The sequence below is a fragment of the Carassius gibelio genome, chromosome A24, assembly GCF_023724105.1.
Source record: "Carassius gibelio isolate Cgi1373 ecotype wild population from Czech Republic chromosome A24, carGib1.2-hapl.c, whole genome shotgun sequence".
NCBI lineage: Eukaryota > Metazoa > Chordata > Actinopteri > Cypriniformes > Cyprinidae > Carassius > Carassius gibelio.
Genome location: NC_068394.1, coordinates 24,028,745 through 24,046,961, shown reverse-complemented (window position 1 = coordinate 24,046,961; position 18,217 = coordinate 24,028,745). Strand labels below are relative to the sequence as shown.

The window sequence follows — 18,217 nt, the reverse complement described above, 5'->3', positions numbered from 1 at the left end:
AGTTCAAATTCAATTACATTGTGTTTATTTCAGTTGGATTTTCGCAATGGGTTTAAGTTAGTCTTGGGAATTCACCACGTTGACCAACAAAGCTGTGCTTTATATATTACTCACAATATACAATGGACATTTTCAACTGTATGAAATTAAAACCAACTTTACTATCAATATGCAGGAAAATAAAAAAATAGAGTTGGACTAGTTACCACAGAACATTCTAGCGGATGCATAGCAGTACTCTAGCATTGTGTTTAGCATTGGTAAAGAGCACAAATTAAAAAAAAAAAAAAAATGTGTGTTTGTGTTTTTCATTGTTTCAGTGATCATAACCACTTTTTGTGTTTGTAATAAAGAGCTGTTGACGCATGTATGTTGTCTTCCCTGTGTAGGGAGCTGTACCTGCTAGACTCGCGAGTGTTGTGGGCAGCAGAAGAGGGTTGGCTGGTATTTGACCTCACGGTCACCACTAACCACTGGGTTATAAACCCAGGTCAGAACTTGGGACTGCAGCTATCTCTGGAAACTGCACACGGTGGGTATCTTCAAATATTTACGCTAACCGGAACCTGCAAAACATCCTAATAGCAGAGTAGCCATTTGGGATAGGGGAGAGTTGAGATTCTGTCATAATTTACTCACCCTCATGTCGTTCCAAACATTTCTCTCATCCGTGGAACACAGAAGTAGATATTCATATCAGAAATGCCAGGGGTTTCCAGTGTTGTTCTAGGCACCAAATCAGTTGAAAGATTATTCAAACTATTGGAACAACATGATCACAGAACGTTAGGTTTATGATTTGAACTCTAGTAGACTATTTATTTTTCAGTCATCATGCACGTCACTGTCGCCCTCTGCAGGTGAACGAATAAACCCAAGGAGAGCAGGTCTGGTGGGCAGCCGAGGACCTCAGAACAAACAGCCATTTATGGTGGCATTTTTGAAAGCATCAGGAATCCATCTCCGCAGTGTTCGCTCAGCACCAGGAAACAAACAGAGGGGTCACCAGCGCTCTAAAAACCCCAAACCCGCTGTTGCACCCAGCCAGGTGGATCTGAAGACAGCGGAGGCTGCAGGTGACACTTTTTATGAACTTTTTGTTTCATCTTCATGCTCTTTTATTTTATTTTCTACCAGAAATATATACCTTCATACTATCTAATCCTAATAAACATACAGCTTATTAACATGTAATTAACAAATGTGCATTGCAAAACATATTTCTCTTTCCTCTTGTTTTATGCAGAGGGCGCCAGCGTAGACCCCAAACAAGGCTGCAAGAAGCATGAACTGTATGTCAGCTTCAGAGATCTGGGATGGCAGGTACCGAAATCTGCTTCTTCTTTCAGACTCCTCTTTATGATTTTATCTCCTCTCATCTTTCTCATCGCCCTTGTGTTTCCAGGACTGGATCATTGCTCCAGAGGGTTACGCGTCATACTACTGTGAGGGAGAATGTGTGTTCCCCTTAAACTCTTATATGAATGCCACAAACCATGCAATTGTACAGACACTGGTGAGTTCCTAAAACTAAAGGAATAGTTTACCCAAAAAAATGAAATTTTGTCAGGTTAAACTGACGCCTATGTAATATCAAACTCGATATTTGAATGTTTCAGCTGATTGTCTATACAATGAAAGGTCCACCATAAAAATGAATCAGTAATTCACTCACAAATCTGATCTACTTATTGATCAACTCATCGACTGTACATAGAGCCCAAATGCCAATAACACAGCAAATCTTATTGGTGAAAAACTTGTGATGGCAATCAAATTGTGTAGAAATTTGCAGAGTTCTCTGAGTTCTGTGGTCATTACTAAAAAAAAGTTTCATTGAACTATTCAATATTTTACATACATGTTCTGCAGTTGCTATAATTATAATGTTGGTTATATTATGTCAAATCATGTATTTTTCTTCTCTTCCTAGGTCCATTTCATAAACACAGAAACAGTCCCGAAGCCCTGCTGTGCTCCAACGCAGTTACACGGAATCTCAGTTTTGTACTTTGATGACAGTTCCAACGTAATATTGAAAAAGTACCGCAACATGGTCGTCAGAGCCTGCGGGTGCCACTAATCTGCCCTGGACAAAATAAGGGATGCAAATACTTTTGACTCTCAAGAGCCCAGAGAGGAAAGAGAATCATTACTGGAGCAAAACAGGACTTGTCGAAGGAGTGTAAATCCAAATCATACATTTAATTTAAAACTCAAAACTCCTGGAGCTGTATGAGGTTTACCAAAGCCGAGTCAAGTGTGTGGTGCTCTGGCTTTCATTCCTGCTCAGAGACACAAGTTTGGAATATCAAAGAGGACATGAGCAGATAAAAAGAGACAAAATGTAAGGAAAAACACAGATTGCTTTATTGAGATTTCATTACAAAAAAATTATTTCATAATGGGAGGATTTCTGTATGTAATTCACAGAAGTAATTTCTGGAAAATTCCTGCCGTGACTGAACTTATCAGAAAGTCTGAGACCACTGCTAAAAATGCATCTATATTGGATTTTCTTATTTCTTTATTTTTCTATTAACAACTAAGCATATCAATGGGAGTTAAATGTTAAATGAGAATAAAGGCATGCATTTGATCTTACGTTGTTGATCTTATGCGCTTCAGTGGATAAATTCATAGTCTTAAATATCTCTTTTTAATTTTAAATCATAATGTGCCTGTGTTTAAAACTCTAGTTATTTCCAGGTTTGAGTTGCAGAATTTCCATGTGGTTGCAGATTTTTAGACCCCATTGTATTTTGCACAAGATGTGAAATAGACCTGCAAATGATGGGTGCCTGTTCCAGGAAGTCAAAGCAATGGTTTTTGATTTCACTCTGCTACATTATTTGTTACACGCCCTCATTATATTGCATGTTTAATTTAGCAAATACCTTCTAGTTATCTTGTGAGGTCACATACATCGGGGGCGTCAAAGCAGCTGCCATTAAGATGAATGGAAATGATAACAGGTTTATTTTAAACATCCGTGGGTTGAATACTATATACAGTGAAAACAAAAATATTTTATTACATACACCCCTGAGTTAGGAAATTAAGTCATTAATATTAATATATGATAAGTTTATTTTGTCAGCTTTTGGAGTACAGTATAGATTTCCACCAGGTTAATAGACATGAAGTCAAAAAATTGAATATCAGACATTGTACAGGGTTTTTAGGATGTTCTTGATACAAATGCATGTGCATACAGAAAAATATAGACTGCACAACAAAAATAACTACTGTAATATCACATTTTGTGGCTGTTAGTTGTTATAAGAATGTTGTAACGAGGTCTGATATGTATTTTGTGACATTAATAAACTACTGTTCAAACGTTTTGGGGCCTGAAATATGTTTTTTTTTCTTCTCTCTTTTTTTTTCTTATAATCTACTATGCTGCATTGATTTGTTCAAAAATAGTAATATTGTGAAATATTATTACATTATATTGTATTATGCTTTTTATTATAATATTTTCAAATTTTTAAATCCTTCCTGCGATGGCAAATCAAAGTTTTCAGCAGCAATTACTCCAGTCTTCATGACCTCTCAGTCGGTTACATAATCCTTCATAAATCTTTTTAATATGTTGATATGGTGCTCAAGATATATATAGATTTTTTTATTATCAATGTTGGAATGTTTTTTTTGTGCTGCTTAGAACTTTTGTGGAAACCTTGACACGTTTTGCAGAATTCTTTGATGAATATAAAGTGTAAAAGAAAGTTCTATATTTAAAATTTTTTTTTAACAACATAAAAATAATGTAATCTCATGTTTTACCAATTTAATAAAATATCATCATTAAAAATATTTATTAAAAAAATAAACTCACTGACCCTAAACCTTTGAACGGTAGGGTAATTGATTTGGTAACATTGCAGTTACTATGTACACATATTTGCTTTAAAAAGATGGTATTTACAATGTACAAAGACTTATGTACAATTAAAAACTGTTTTAAATGTAAGTCTGAGATTTTTTTGTTTGTTTTGTTTTGTTATAATTCCACAGTAAATGATTTAGCCTTTAGCTGCTCAGTCTTCGGTGTGGCGTACCTTGGAAATTTCCCTGAGTTCAGGAGCTGTGAAGTGTCTCTTTCTTGATTTAGTTTCTTTCTGCAGTGTGGGGTTGGTTTCGGCATTAAACTTTGGGACTGTGTGATCTCCACCCACTTCAGCTAGGCTCTGGTTGGCAGGCTGAGATGAAGAGGTGGGCATCTGCGTTAGTGCCAGGCACACATCACCCACCTTTAGTTGACGGCATTGTAGTCTGCAGGTTTGACTTGTGTGTCGAGGGTTACAAGAAGACCAGCCGTGCCCACAAACGAAGAAAGGCAGCCCTTCACTCACCTCCAGAGACAACTTCAGAGAAAATGTAAATACTTTATAGGCACAGTTCTCCTGAAAATAACAACTGTGTCATAATTTATTCCTTATGTCCTTCCATTTATTAAAAAGTTCTGTAATGAAACTCTAGATGGAGCAGGCTGATAGGGTTTTAACTCAATCTGATATAAACACATTATTATCAACATGTTGCAGCTGTCTGGTTTTAGTTGCAACTGCTGCTCAACATTCAAATACTTGGCCAGTGTTTGCTAAATAGTTTGCAGAGTGCTTTAGAAACCCTCCAACTTCCCCAGCTCCACATTTACAAATCTGCCACGGGGTAATTTCATAAATGTTATATATGGGGGTATATCTAATCTATTCCACCAAAACCAAATACATGAACATTGGCATGTATATTACCATGCTAAATTCTCAGAGTTGTCATGACAGAGCTGTGTTCAAAACACGAAAAAGAGCTTAGACAGGACACATATTCTTTTGTGTTTTGCAGACGGACTGAATCGTAAGACTTAATTATTCCTTTAAAATCCATGGGGCATCTTCTGACCATGTGTGTGCTTACCTGTGAATGGTCGTGCTCAATCTCCAGATGTAAACATGACAGCGTTGGCGTGTTTGAAGGTGTCATCTTCAACACAGTGAAACGCCTCAGCGTCAGCTCAGGATGTAATTGAGCACACCTCTCCAAATCATCCATCTTTAAATCCTCCACCCGCTTCAGTCGACCGCCCTCAAGCTCCACCAAAGAGCCTTCTGCAAAGCGACGGAGAACCCTCAGGGCAGAAGAGGAGGATTTAGGGTGTGTGCTAGTGTTCGTTTGTTGATTGTGTTTTTCTGCTTCTTCTCTCCAGACCAGCAGGGGGAGCTCCTCGCTCTTTAGCTTTTCACTTTCCTGCTTTGATTCTTCAGGCACAGCATGAGTAGAGTAATTCAAATCTAGCTGCTGGTGATGGTTGTACTCCATATTGTGTTTAAAATATTCTCTATTAGAATCTGTATGTAATAAAGAACCTAGAAGTGGGTTGTTTTTCACGTAATGTCTCTCATGATCTCTTTTGGAGCAGATTCTCTGATTTTGCGGTTCGTGGTACCAGTGTGAATATCTCGGTCTCTCTCTCTGCATGCATGATTTGACTTCCTGAGTTGGAATATCGCTTCTTAGCGTATCCCTAACAACCCCTCTATAAAAATATGAAGCTGACAATGGGTCGATTTGTGGATTTTCCAGCTTTCTGAAACCTTTGACAGGTCCATGTCCTACTTCTGGAGTTGAATAATTCCAGTATGAAGTACTTCTTCCAAGACTGTGCAGCATGTTTGGGTTAGTGACAAGTAATTTTGATGAAGGTGGTAGATATCTCCTACTAGGAGAGTTCAGACTCTGTGAAGGGTGGATTGGATTTCCTCCTATAACACAAGAGAGGTCTGGGGTCGTGACAGAGCCTAGATCACAGCTGTAAGAATAAAAGTTAAATCCACCTGTGACAACATCAGGTGTGGATTCCCGTACTTGTCTAGGTCTTCTGAATATCAAATCCTGATTCCAAAACGGAGAAGGGGTTTTAAAAATGGGTTCAGATGACTGTTCAATTGGTGCGGAATCCCATTTTTCTAAGATTGAGGAACTCTTATTTTTTGCCATGAGCACAACAAAGATTGTGCAGTTTGACATAAACGCTGTGCTGTCCTTCTCTTTCTCTGTTTTAAAACTACTGTTTAGTACTTGTGTAGAAATTTCAATAACATTACATTATTTATGGTGAAAATTTGCTTAGAATGAGGGGAAGAATGAGACCATTTGAGATGGTTTTAGAAAACACTGTGAAGGTATTTTGAGGGGCATCAGCACTTGCCGGACGATTATAGTTCTGCTGAGAGCACAAGGGTATAATATTTCTTTGAGTAGCTGTGATGGGTAAAATGATGAGGAGACTTGTGGCATCACACTGACTGGGGAACTGTTGGTTGGTTTCCAGTGCTAAGAATTTCTGAAAAAGAAAATAAAGTGTAATTTAACTTATGTTGTGGTAGATCTCTGTGTAGTGAAACTCATCTTTCTGCAGCAATTACAACATTTTTAATTCTTAAACCACACACACACACACGTTTCCATGTTTTATGGGTTAATAAACGCAATGGTTTTCAAACACTTCATTCTGTTTGACGTCCTGCAGAGTTTATTATTATTGTTATAATTTTTTTTTAGGGCACTCTAGGACCGACGTCGCCTATCCCTGATTCATAAGCTGTTTGCATGGAGTTGTCTCTTTGGAAGTTTTTTTTTTATTACACTTTTATGTATGTATGTGTGCATTTATATTTCTTCTTTTTATTTTTTGACATTGTACACTGTGTAAGACACATTTTCAGCCGCTAAAACTCATATAGAGAATACTGCCGTTATCATATATTGTGTTTCCTAATTTAATTTTTAATTGTCCTTTATTTTAAGTTAAGTTTCAGTTAACAATTAAGTAACCAACTGGGCTCCACTAAATATACACTTTTGACTGTGGAATAAATAAATATTGGGTGACAATTACGCATTCAAATTGGATATTTCTACAATAGAAATATTGTAATGCTCCTTTTATATAGGCCTAATGCTGCATACAAGCCAATAGGTGTCAGTATAAAGTCTAAGACCACTGATGCATCGGCTACTTAAACAAACCAAAATGACTTTAAATTCAACATAAAATCTAAATTGTCTTAATACATGTCCCTGGTCTTACTGTTCAAGTTTCATTAGTCCACATTATTTCATAATTAAAAATGTCTTATGATAACTACAGTTTTTTTTTTTTTTTTTTCAAAACTTTACTATAATATAGCATAACATAAATTCTGATAAGTAGTAAATAAATGGTGATAATAAATAAATGGAGATGTTGAAGCACCTTGTATTTTATGGGTGAATCTGATAAAATAGCCTATTGAAGAGACCAGACATGAGCTACTCCCACAACTTTGCCTACAGTGACAAATACTTATTACAACAAAGAGAAATATGAGCAATATGAAATGCCTTAGTCTAACAGACAACAAAGACAACAAAATAAAGGCTATATTTTGCATTTCATTTTGTACATGTTAGCCAGCAAGCTAGCTAGTTCGTCTAATTAGCATATGCCTACCCATACCTTTCATTTCAATTCTGTGCAGATACATACAGTGGAAAATACATAAACTTAATTATTTCATTTTTTGAATGCTAGATTAAAGTCCTAGTCATGGTCTTTTTCAAAAGATATTAAGACACTTTTTGGTGAATTGAAAGAAAGCAGTAATGTAGCTGATATTAAAACATCATTACAGAAGCTTATGTTACTTTACGAAAATAAAGTAAAATTAAAAAAGGCAGTGTGTGTGTTTCTGTGTGTTTCGCGTCTGCACTGATTAGTTTGTGGGCGTCTCCGTTAATTGTCATCAGCAGCAGTTGTCACTCATTACACACTCCCTATATATTGGCTTGTCTCACGTCTTGTGTTTGTGAGAACGTTGTTTCATGTTGGTAATTGTCTTTATGCTTCTGTGTTGTTCTGCGTTGGATGTCACTGTGTTGTACTCTTGTTTGTTTGTTTTATTCTCATTAAATTGTTTAACTCGCACTTGTTTCCAGCTCCTCCTTCACCCAGTCGTCACAGAACGTTCTCACCCTCATGGAAGCAGCGAGCACCAACACTCTAACAGACTTTATGCACCACAGTGTCAAACGTATGGATCAGAAGCAGGAAAGCATCTCGAACAATGGATACGCTATCCCAGCACTGGTGGCACAGGTGGACAACCCAGCAGATCCATCAGCTCACTTCTCTCACTGAGCCCATCGCACCACAGCCCTATGGGGGACGACGGTGTGGGAGAATCAACATTAGTGATGGGATTTATGGCTCTTTGAGGGGATCCGGATCTTCGCGATCCGTTCCTTTCAAAGAGCCGTTCAAAAGAATGGCTCTTTTGGCTCTTTTTAAATATTTAGTCAGTTTTAAGAAGCCAGCTTGGGAGCATCTCAGTTTATCCTGGAAATAATCACTGGGAGGTATTATGAGGTGAGATTTGTAGTCAAATAATTAAAGCTCAGATATCACACACCAATATCTGAGTGTAACGATATGCAAATCTCCATATTCATCGGGAAGAAGGAGGCGGGAACCAGCGCACAATCAAAACATAATTTTAATAATCAGAAATAAACAAACGGCACAAATAAAAGCCAAAACATAAAATAATATCCCAGGCCTGGTCCTCTCTCGTCCTTCACGGTCGTCGCTCCAGTTTTATATCCTTCCATCTCCTACGTGGGACTCGATACTAGCGGTGGGGCTCAGGTGTAGCTCATCTCCAATCACTACACCTGGCCTCACTCCTCGTTCCCACGCCTCTCGGCCCCGCCCCACTCGCCACATACCCCCATCGCCCCTCGCAGGCCGGGGGGTACTCCCGAGACTGCGCTCTACTCCCCCCCCCCCCTTCCCTCCGGGGGAGACCGCTCACGGGGACCTGCGGGAACCTGGGGGTAGGACAGACGAGGCGAGAGAAAAGGAGATGGAAGGAGGAGCGACAGGGACGAGAGAGGGGAGAGAGGAGAAAAAAAAAAAAAAAAAAAAAAAATCCGGTTCCCAGACGCACTGCTGCTCGGCCCTCCACCGGCTGGGTGATCTCCTCCGCGGTGCCCGGCGGTGGCACTGGACGGCCCTCGGCGGACGGCGCGACACTCCTCCGCCGCCCGGTGGACGGCGACGGCTCCTCCGATTTTGGGCAGCGGCAGGAGTCCCCCGTTCCCTGCCCCTCCGGATTCCGTCACGGAGGCGGCAGGCTCCGGCCCCCTGGCGAACGGCGCCGACTCCTCCGCTCCCTCACGGACGGCAGCCGCCCCTCCTTGTCGTGGGCGGTCGGCAGCGAGCTCGCCCGTCCCCGGCAACTCGCTCCAGCCCACCGCCTCGAGCGTCAATGGCGGCACGTACCTCGCCAGCTCGAGGGCACCGCGGATTCACCACAGCGGCGAGGGATCTTCAGCAGCGCGTCCCTCCTTCTCCCGGGCTTCGGCACCACTGTAACGATATGCAAATCTCCATATTCATCGGGAAGAAGGAGGCGGGAACCAGCGCACAATCAAAACATAATTTTAATAATCAGAAATAAACAAACGGCGCGTCAGCCCCTCACGGCGACTGACGCGCACAAATAAAAGCCAAAACATAAAATAATATCCCAGGCCTGGTCCTCTCTCGTCCTTCACGGTCGTCGCTCCAGTTTTATATCCTTCCATCTCCTACGTGGGACTCGATACTAGCGGTGGGGCTCAGGTGTAGCTCATCTCCAATCACTACACCTGGCCTCACTCCTCGTTCCCACGCCTCTCGGCCCCGCCCCACTCGCCACACTGAGTTTGAATTATTCTGAAATATTGATTATTACCTCATTTCTCATGTGTCGACTATATTCCATAGGGTTGCACAAATCCCTCTGCTTAGACAGTGACATCATTATTTTGATTTACCTTTAGTACAAAGTGTGTGTGTGTGTGTGTGTGTGTGTAAAACTACGTTGACTTATGTTATTCATACAATACCTACTCACAAATAAACATAAAAAACAAAGCCCGCTGCAATGAATTTCTGTGCAAAACAGCTTTTACTACAAACACTTCCACACAAGAACATTGTTATCACACAAGAACATTTTGATAGAAAACTATTTTTTTTTTTAAGTAGATAAAATTAGAATAAATAAAATGGAAATGTCTACATACTACATACTATTACTACTGTAAACTTTGCAAATAGGACATCAGCCCCTTCAAGTCAATGAACAATAACAAAGTGGGCTGCAATGAATGTCTGTGGAAAACAGCTTTTAGTGAAACATTTCTATACAAGTACAGTATCACAAAAGAACATTTTTAATGATTTTAAAATAAGTTTTAAATGAACACAAAATGCAATGTAAATGCATGCACAACTAATAACTAATATCATCACGCTATAAAGGGTTGGCCTGCGCTGGGTGCGCCCCTCCCCCTATAACTGTTCTGTCTCCTGGCGGAGCTCATTTGTATGAACACGCATAGGAAAAAAGAACGATAGAAAGAACGGCTCCTCTCCAGTCGCGACTCGGCTCCCATCGTTCATGTTTATGAGCCGTTCAAAAGAATCGGTTCGTTCGCGAACGTCACAACTCTAATCAACATCCGTGTTGCGCCTTGTTCCACGCCCTCTTGGAGGAAATGAGGAGGGTATTCGATCGAGCCGCGGCCGGCAGAGAAACCGCTCACCAGCTCTCAGACCTTCATCAGGGAATCTCTTCGGTCATGGATTACTCTATTCAGTTCTACACCCTGGCGGCCGCGTGCCAGTGGAACGAGGTGGCGCGGTGGGATCGATTCCTGCATGGGCTGGGACCATGTTCAAAAGGAGATCTACCTCCTCGAGCTGCCCCCCACACTCAACGGTCTTATTGACTTAGACTTACGAGTTGATGCACAGATTTTTTTTTTTATTATTTTTTTTTTCACCTTTATTTAACCAGGAAAGTACTCGTTGAGATTAAAAATCTCTTTTTCAAGAGTGTCCTGGCCAAGATAGGCAGCAGTACAACCATACATACAACACAGAATACACAATAACATAAGACAACTAAAATAGCAGCAATTTGCTATTTTCCCATAAACAAACAAATATCAATCACAGACAGAGAGACATGCTGCCATCTTGGAAATAGGAGGAGCCACATTCGAAGTGTCGGCGGATTAATCGCCTGGGTCGTCAGACCAGTCCTACGCGCCATACCATCTCTCCGGACAGGGGGCGCTCGAGTCAAGAGAAAGTGGTCTGTCCCGTCGACGACCACGAACCCATGCAGGTGGGTAGAGCTCGGCTGTCCCGGAGGGAGAGAGAACGTCGGAGGTCCCAAGGACTATGCCTGTACTGTGGAGGCTCAGGACATACCATCTTCTCCTGCCCGGTAAAAGAGCCAGCCCGGTAGTAAACTTGAGGCTACTATCGGGTGGGATCTCCGCTGAGATGTCCTCAACCACATCATCGACTCTCCTTCCGGTAAAACTGTGGTGAGAGAATCACACTAACCAATGTAACGCCCTTCTGGACTCCGGAGCCGAAGGTAATTTCATCGATTCACTCCTTGCACGTCACCTGAACATTCCTGTCCTGCCTGTGTCTCTTCCCATACATGTCACCGCACTCAATGGCCAGGAACTGCCTCACGTCACACACTACACAGAACCCATCACTCTGCTCACCTCTGGCAAACATCGTGAAACCATATCCTTTTTCCTCATGGACATCTCCCCTGTAGCTCCCATTGTGTTAGGTCATCCCTGGTTAATAAAACATAATCCACGAGAGGAGTGGGGTTCCAACACAGTCACATTGTGGAGTGAAAGTTGTCAAGAGTCTTGTCTGGTTTCTGCTTGTCCTGTTGTCCCTATTTCTGTCTTTCAGAAGGAGAACATGGTATTCCCAAACGTGCCTGCAGAGTATCTGGACCTGAAGGAGGTCTTCAGTAAGTCCCGTGCTGCTTCTCTTCCTCCGCATTGTCCCTATGACTGTGCCATAGATTTAGTGCCAGGTAAGTCTCCGCCTAAAAGCAAGTTATACTCTCTTTCTATTCCCGAGAGGGAGGCCATGGAGAAATACATTTCTGATTCCTTAGCATCTGGGTTCATCCATCCTTCCTCTTCTCCAGCGGGGGCGGGATTCTTTTTTGTGGGTAAGAAGGATGGTTCTCTGCAACCTTGTATTGATTACCGAGAGCTGAACAACATTACGATAAAGAACACTTATCCGTTACCACTGATGTCTTCAGCTTTCGAGAGGTTACAGGGAGCATCCGTATTCACAAAATTGGATTAACGTAATGGTTATCATTTGGTCCGCATCAGGAAGGGGTATGAATGGAAAACCGCCTTTAATACCCCCAGAGGGCACTTTGAATACTTGGTGATGCCGTGCGGGCTCTCCGACTCGCCAGGGGTTTTCCAAGAACTCGTTAATGACGTGTTGAGAGATATGGTAGATCAGTTTATATATGTTTACCTGGATGACATACTGATTTTTTTTCTTCATCTCTCCAGGAACATGTTCAACACATCAGACGAGTGCTCCAGAGGTTACTTGAGAATGGGCTTTTTTTCAAGGTGGAGAAATGCGTATTCAATGCACAGTCTGTTCCCTTCCTAGGGTATATCGTCTCGTCCGAGGGAATACGTATGGACCCTGACAAAGTTAAGGCTGTGATAGATTGGCCATCTCCAGATTCCCGTAAAGCCCTAAAGTGGTTTCTGGGGTTCGCGATTTCTGTCGGCATTTCATTCACAATTTCAGCCAACTAGCCTCACCTCTGACAGCCTTGACCTCTCCCAGTACTCCATTCAGGTGGTCGGACGCATCTGAGACTGCGTTCACTAACCTCAAAAGCCGTTTCGTTTCGACTCCCATCCTTGTGGCCCCTGATCCCACATGGCAGTTGTGGTGGAGGTCGATGCGTCAGAGGTGGGGGTAGGAGAAGTATTGTCCCAACGTGCTGTCTCGAACGATAGGGTACATCCTTGCGCGTTTTTTTCCCCCATTGTTTATCTCCTGCTGAACGCAATTATGACATTGGTAACAGAGAGTTGTTGGTCGTCAAATTAGCTTTAGAGGAGTGGCGTCACTGGCTGGAAGGCTCATGGGTACCTTTCATTGTTTGGACCGATCATAAGAATTTAGAGTACACTAGAACTGCCAAAAGATTCAATTCCAGGCAGGCTCTGTGGGCACTTTTTTTCGGTCCCTTTGATTTTACTTTATCGTACCGCCCAGGTTCCAAAAACTTATGGCTTCATGGCCTCCCGGTAGACGTGGTTTCTGACAGGGAATCTCAATTTATATCCAAATTTAGGAAAGAGTTTTGTAAATTGCTAGGAGCGTCAGTTAGCTTGTCTTCGGGTTATCATCCCCAAAGTAACGGACAATCTGAGCGAGCCAACCAAGATTTAGAGAGGACTTTGCGATGTTTGGTCTCCAAGAATCCTTCTTCCTGGAGTCAACAACTCTCTATGGTGGAGTACGCTCACAATTAGTTTCAATGCAGTTTAGGTTACCAGCCACCAGTCTTTCCCAGTCTGGAATCTGAAGTCGCGGTCCCCTCCGCTCACGCGTTTGTCCAGAGGTGCCACCGCACCTGGACCAGAGCCCGCGAGACTCTGCTCCAGATGAGGGAGCGCACTAAGGCCAAGTCCGATCGCCACTGGTCAAAGCCTCCCGTTTACGTCGTGGGTCAAAAGGTGTGGCTTTCTACCATTAACATTCCTCTGCATCCTGTATCTAATAAATTAGCTCGCAAATTTATTGGCAAATTTATCACCAAGATCATTAGTCCGGTGACAGTCCGCGTCAAAGTACCTTCAGCGTACAGGAGGATACACCCCGCCTTTCATGTGTCCAAAATTAAACCCGGGTTTTATGCACGTATTAATCTGCCTACTCCGGTTCCCCCGCCACCGCGTCTCGTAGATGGGGAACCGACTTGTTCGGTTAAGCGTATTCTGGACTCGAGATGGAGGAGACGAGGATTTCAGTACCTGGTGGACTGGGAAGGTTACGGTCCGGCGGAGAGGAGTTGGGTACCTACTAGGGACATATTGGATCACTCCCTTATTGATGATTACAATCACCAGCTAGGCCTTTCTAGAGGTGGTCTTTGGGGGGGGGGGGGGGGGGGGTGGATGGGGGGTACTGTCACGGTTGGTTAACTGTGATCTCTGGTGAAGTATGTGTGTTTCGCGTCTGCACTGATTAGTTTGTGGGCGTCTCCATTAATTGTCATCAGCAGCAGCTGTCACTCATTACACACTCCCTATATATTGGCTTGTCTCACGTCTTGTGTTTGTGAGAACGTTGTTTCATGTTGGTAACTGTCTTTATGCTTCTGTGTTGTTCTGCGTTGGATGTCCGTATCTTCCCCCTGGAACCTCATCCACTCTCCGCACCTCCACAAGCATCAATACTTACCTTCGGCTCGATTTCCCATAGTTCCTGTGCCATCCTCTCCTGCTGCCAACCCACCATCACCATCTGGATTACTCCCCATCTCCCTACCATCTTGGATTGTCGTCTTCGTCACATTGTGTTGTACTTTTGTTTGATTTATTCTCATTAAATTGTTTAACTCGCACTTGTTCCCAGCTCCTCCTTCACCCAGTCGTCACAAGTACACGTAGAAAGGGCTTTTAAATAATATAATAAATAAAAAGAAAACAGATAGAATAGAAAATGAATACAGCAAACTAGTGTTAGAGGTCTTTTTATTTTTATTTTGCTTTTGTTAATTGTATAATAAATGAAGGGAAAACAGATAGAATACCAAAAGATTATATTATATAATATTATTATTTACAGTCAAATCTTATGATTTTTCGTTGGTGTCAATTTTGTTTTATTCTACCGTTATTTTAATCAGTTCGTTGATCGATCAGTAGCCTACTTAAATTATGATAACTGTCAGAAATTATTTTACTCAATATACGAGTGTAAGAGCGCACGATGGTTACAAGAGGGCGCACTTCCGAAAAAAAAAAACCTCTCCTGAGGTGACCCCCAGTCATTTTGCGCCCTAGACAACTGCTTATGTCTCCACTATACCATAATATTGTTTTCCATAACAAAATTGGTACTATCATTCCTTTAACTGCATATATAAAAGTGTAACCCTGTAGAAATGGAGCTCTGTACTTTCCAAATGTCTCTTCTCTAACAATTTGATAGCTTAATGGTACACTAATAACATCATTCAGTGCCAGCCGCGCTTCCTCACTCCAGCTTTTAGTCATCAGCCTTCAGTCTGCCCCTGTGTCAGGGCATTTCTATGGCAACAAATTTTCCATAATTAAAAAAAAAAAAGTTAAATAATAACTGCAGTGACTGTCATGAGAGTCAAGAGTAAAATAACTATGGCAAGTAGCAGAGGTTACAAATACACACCGTTATGAAATGAAATCAATGAATAACAAGCAGATATTTGTTTGATGTCATGAATGGGATGCAGCAAGTCCATTACATTTCTTTCAGTTTTGAACCCAAATACAGTGTTAGACTTACAAAAGTTTTCAATTCCCACGCTGTCAGACAAACATTAGACTCATCACACATTATCACCTGAGGTATGAACTGTGGACCATTTACCTATTCAAATTCCCCAGCTGTTTATTCAAATGAAAATGACTAATACTGTAATACAGCATTTATAGCCCTCAATCTACACAACTTTTTTTCAGGTAATGCTGTACAGAACATTGACATTATTTGAATAAGTGATATGCAAATACAATAATTGCTCATTTCTGGAGGACAACAGATATAATTTTGTTTTCTTTTTAATGCAGAAAGTGAATCTTTCTTATGGATGCTAAATGATGCTAAAAATGAATCTGAACATAAAGAAATAAACAATCCAAGAATTCGTCTCAGTCCTGCTGTTCATCTACAGCTTGGTTCATCTATTCTTGGCCAAACAGTTCAAGAGAAAATCTAAAATCTATTTTTTTTTTTCTCTCTCAGTGGTCTATATATACAGCATATAACACCAATGTACCTCACATATTGTTTAAGAGGAGGTTCTGTAGCGATATTGTACTGCTCTCTCTGCAGTTCTAGGCAAATGGAATAATGCAGGCTGACATATGAAAGCAAAAGCGTTATGAAAAGAAAAATTAAATACAAAATGCAACTTTTAGAATAGTAGTTTCAAAATAACATACATTACTGCACATTTTTGACTTTATAAAAGGAACTGCGTGCCACTGCACACAAAACACATCAAAAAATGACCTTACCTCCAGACACCCCTTGCTTTACATAACATAAAGGTCTGTGCTGATGAAATGCTGTGCATCCAGTTGTGATGCTGACTGGCATATAAACTCTCATTTTCATTCCTCCTACTCTCTCTCAGTTTCTCCCACTCTCCTCTCAACTCTGTCTGATGGCTGATGCTCTCTCTCTCTCTCTCTCTCTCTCTCTCTCTCTCTCTCTCTCTTTCTCTCAGTTTCTCCCACTCTCCTCTCAACTCTGTCTGACGGCTGATGCTCTCTCTCTCTCTCTCTCTCTCTCTCTTTCTCTCAGTTTCTCCCACTCTCCTCTCAACTCTGTCTGACGGCTGATGCTCTCTCTCTCTCTCTCTCTCTCTCTCTCTCTCTCTCTTTCTCTCAGTTTCTCCCACTCTCCTCTCAACTCTGTCTGATGGCTGATGCTCTCTCTCTCTCTCTCTCTCTCTCTCTTTCTCTCAGTTTCTCCCACTCTCCTCTCAACTCTGTCTGATGGCTGATGCTCTCTCTCTCTCTCTCTCTTTCTCTCAGTTTCTCCCACTCTCCTCTCAACTCTGTCTGACGGCTGATGCTCTCTCTCTCTCTGTCTCTCTCTCTGTCTCCCCCCCCCTCTCTCTTTCTCCCACCGAGTTGCTGTCTTCGATATATTTTGTAGTGTATGTAGCTATAGAGTTGCTGTACACTATTATTTACACACATTTACAGAATTGCAGAATTGCAAAACGTATTATGTCAGTGTGGGTGATGCTTGTCTGTGCAAAACTAACTGGCCGTGTGGGTTCTGCATAAAACCAAGTGTGTGGTCATATGGTTGCTAAGGTTTGCCTATGGTTGCTAGGGTGTTCCGGTGTTCTAAAGTCTGACTGTTTTTTGGATCATTGCAGAGCAGTTGTTAGTGCACACCAGGTTGTTGTTTTATGGTTTCTGAGGTCTTCTGAATTCATGTCAGTGCTGCTAGTATTTCTGATTTGTATCTATGGTGTTTTGGACTGCTGGAATGATGTTTCTATGTGGTTGCTAAAGTGTGATTATGAGAGTAGATCACTGTGATGTTATGTGGTTTTTAAGGTGTTCTGAGTGCTTAGTAGAGCTTTGTGGGTGATAGGGTTTTTTGCGTCTTTTGTGTTGCTATGCAGTTGATAAAATGTTTTAAACTGCTTCTTCCTCTTTTTTTTGCAATGATAAGGTATTCTTAGCACTTTGATAAGTGGGTTTAGTGTCTTACTGTAATGCAGCGTTGTTGCTGTGCAGCTAATAGTGCTTGTTGTTACATCTTCATGCAGTTTTTGGGGGGTTTCCAGGATGTTGCTGTTTGATTGTGGGGGTTTCTCTAAAGTTGTCTGGTATATTGCTATATATGCAGTTATTAAAGTGTTTTGTACAATTGTTAGCAGGTGTGCATGTGGTTGCTGATTCTTGTGTTGATGTGGGGTAAGAAGGTGGTACTGTGTGGTTCTTTGAATAAAAGTTGTATGAACTGAATGCACTGTAAAATAAATAAATAATTGAGTAAGTTCCCACCAAATGCGTAAACATAGTGGTGGAGAAATGACAAACTTCACATTTAATAACATTAGCGGACATCCATTACATTCAAGATTATGGTCTATGTAATTGTAAATCAAAACATGACAGTATTCTATGCACGACAGATCTCATGAAAGTACTCTTTTTTTTTTTTGCAGTCTTTCCATTGCATGTTTTTCCTAACTGGGTTGCACTTTACATTGTTTTTCAGCCACCAAAACTGGACCCAAACAACAGTCAGACGTGTTAATATTATCAGGGTAACCCGTCTGCACTTTTTCTTTATTCTGTTTGCACTTGAAATGTTAGTGACATGCAGCGGCCACAAACACTGAAGCCAAGCCCACACACAGTCGCAAGGATTCTCTGTCTGAGTCATACGAGAGCTCTGTAACACCACACAGCCCTCCAAAAACACACATTGCATGCTTGTCAGTCTGGATTGTAAAGATAGATGTGAGTGTGACATTTAGAGAGGACTAATGCTGATACATTTCATGTT

The 18,217-nt window shown here is 41.4% G+C and overlaps 3 protein-coding genes across 4 annotated transcripts in view; 1 reads left to right on the top strand and 2 right to left on the bottom strand.

Annotated features, from left to right (window-relative positions):
* Nucleotides 1–18,217, bottom strand: part of LOC127946379 (guanine nucleotide-binding protein G(olf) subunit alpha) — a 312,100-nt gene that overhangs the window by 127,700 nt on the left and 166,183 nt on the right. The gene's annotated exons all lie outside the window — the stretch shown is intronic.
* LOC127946081 (bone morphogenetic protein 7-like) lies at nucleotides 370–2,459 on the top strand. Its single transcript, XM_052542395.1, has 5 exons — nucleotides 370–532; nucleotides 861–1,076; nucleotides 1,247–1,323; nucleotides 1,406–1,516; nucleotides 1,934–2,459. The coding sequence occupies exons 1-5, from the start codon at nucleotides 370–372 to the stop codon at nucleotides 2,081–2,083; spliced, it is 717 nt and encodes a 238-aa protein (XP_052398355.1). The 3' UTR covers nucleotides 2,084–2,459.
* LOC127946378 (uncharacterized) lies at nucleotides 3,681–16,357 on the bottom strand. Its single transcript, XM_052542916.1, has 3 exons — nucleotides 16,198–16,357; nucleotides 4,927–6,352; nucleotides 3,681–4,373 (listed from the first exon to the last, which is right to left on the bottom strand). Exons 2-3 carry the CDS (start codon nucleotides 6,034–6,036, stop codon nucleotides 4,047–4,049), a joined length of 1,437 nt encoding a protein of 478 aa, XP_052398876.1. The 5' UTR covers nucleotides 6,037–6,352; nucleotides 16,198–16,357; the 3' UTR covers nucleotides 3,681–4,046.

What these genes read in the sequence shown, in the direction of transcription:
- LOC127946378 (XM_052542916.1), bottom strand. Translation starts at nt 6,036, where the DNA reads ATGTCAAACTGCACAATCTTTGTTGTGCTCATGGCAAAAAATAAGAGT. An exon ending in TTGAGCACGACCATTCACAG is followed by an intron (nt 4,374 to 4,926) that starts GTAAGCACACAC and finishes TTTTCTCTGAAG; the next exon opens with TTGTCTCTGGAGGTGAGTGA.
- LOC127946081 (XM_052542395.1), top strand. Translation starts at nt 370, where the DNA reads ATGTTGTCTTCCCTGTGTAGGGAGCTGTACCTGCTAGACTCGCGAGTG. An exon ending in ATCTCTGGAAACTGCACACG is followed by an intron (nt 533 to 860) that starts GTGGGTATCTTC and finishes CGCCCTCTGCAG; the next exon opens with GTGAACGAATAAACCCAAGG. An exon ending in GAAGACAGCGGAGGCTGCAG is followed by an intron (nt 1,077 to 1,246) that starts GTGACACTTTTT and finishes TGTTTTATGCAG; the next exon opens with AGGGCGCCAGCGTAGACCCC.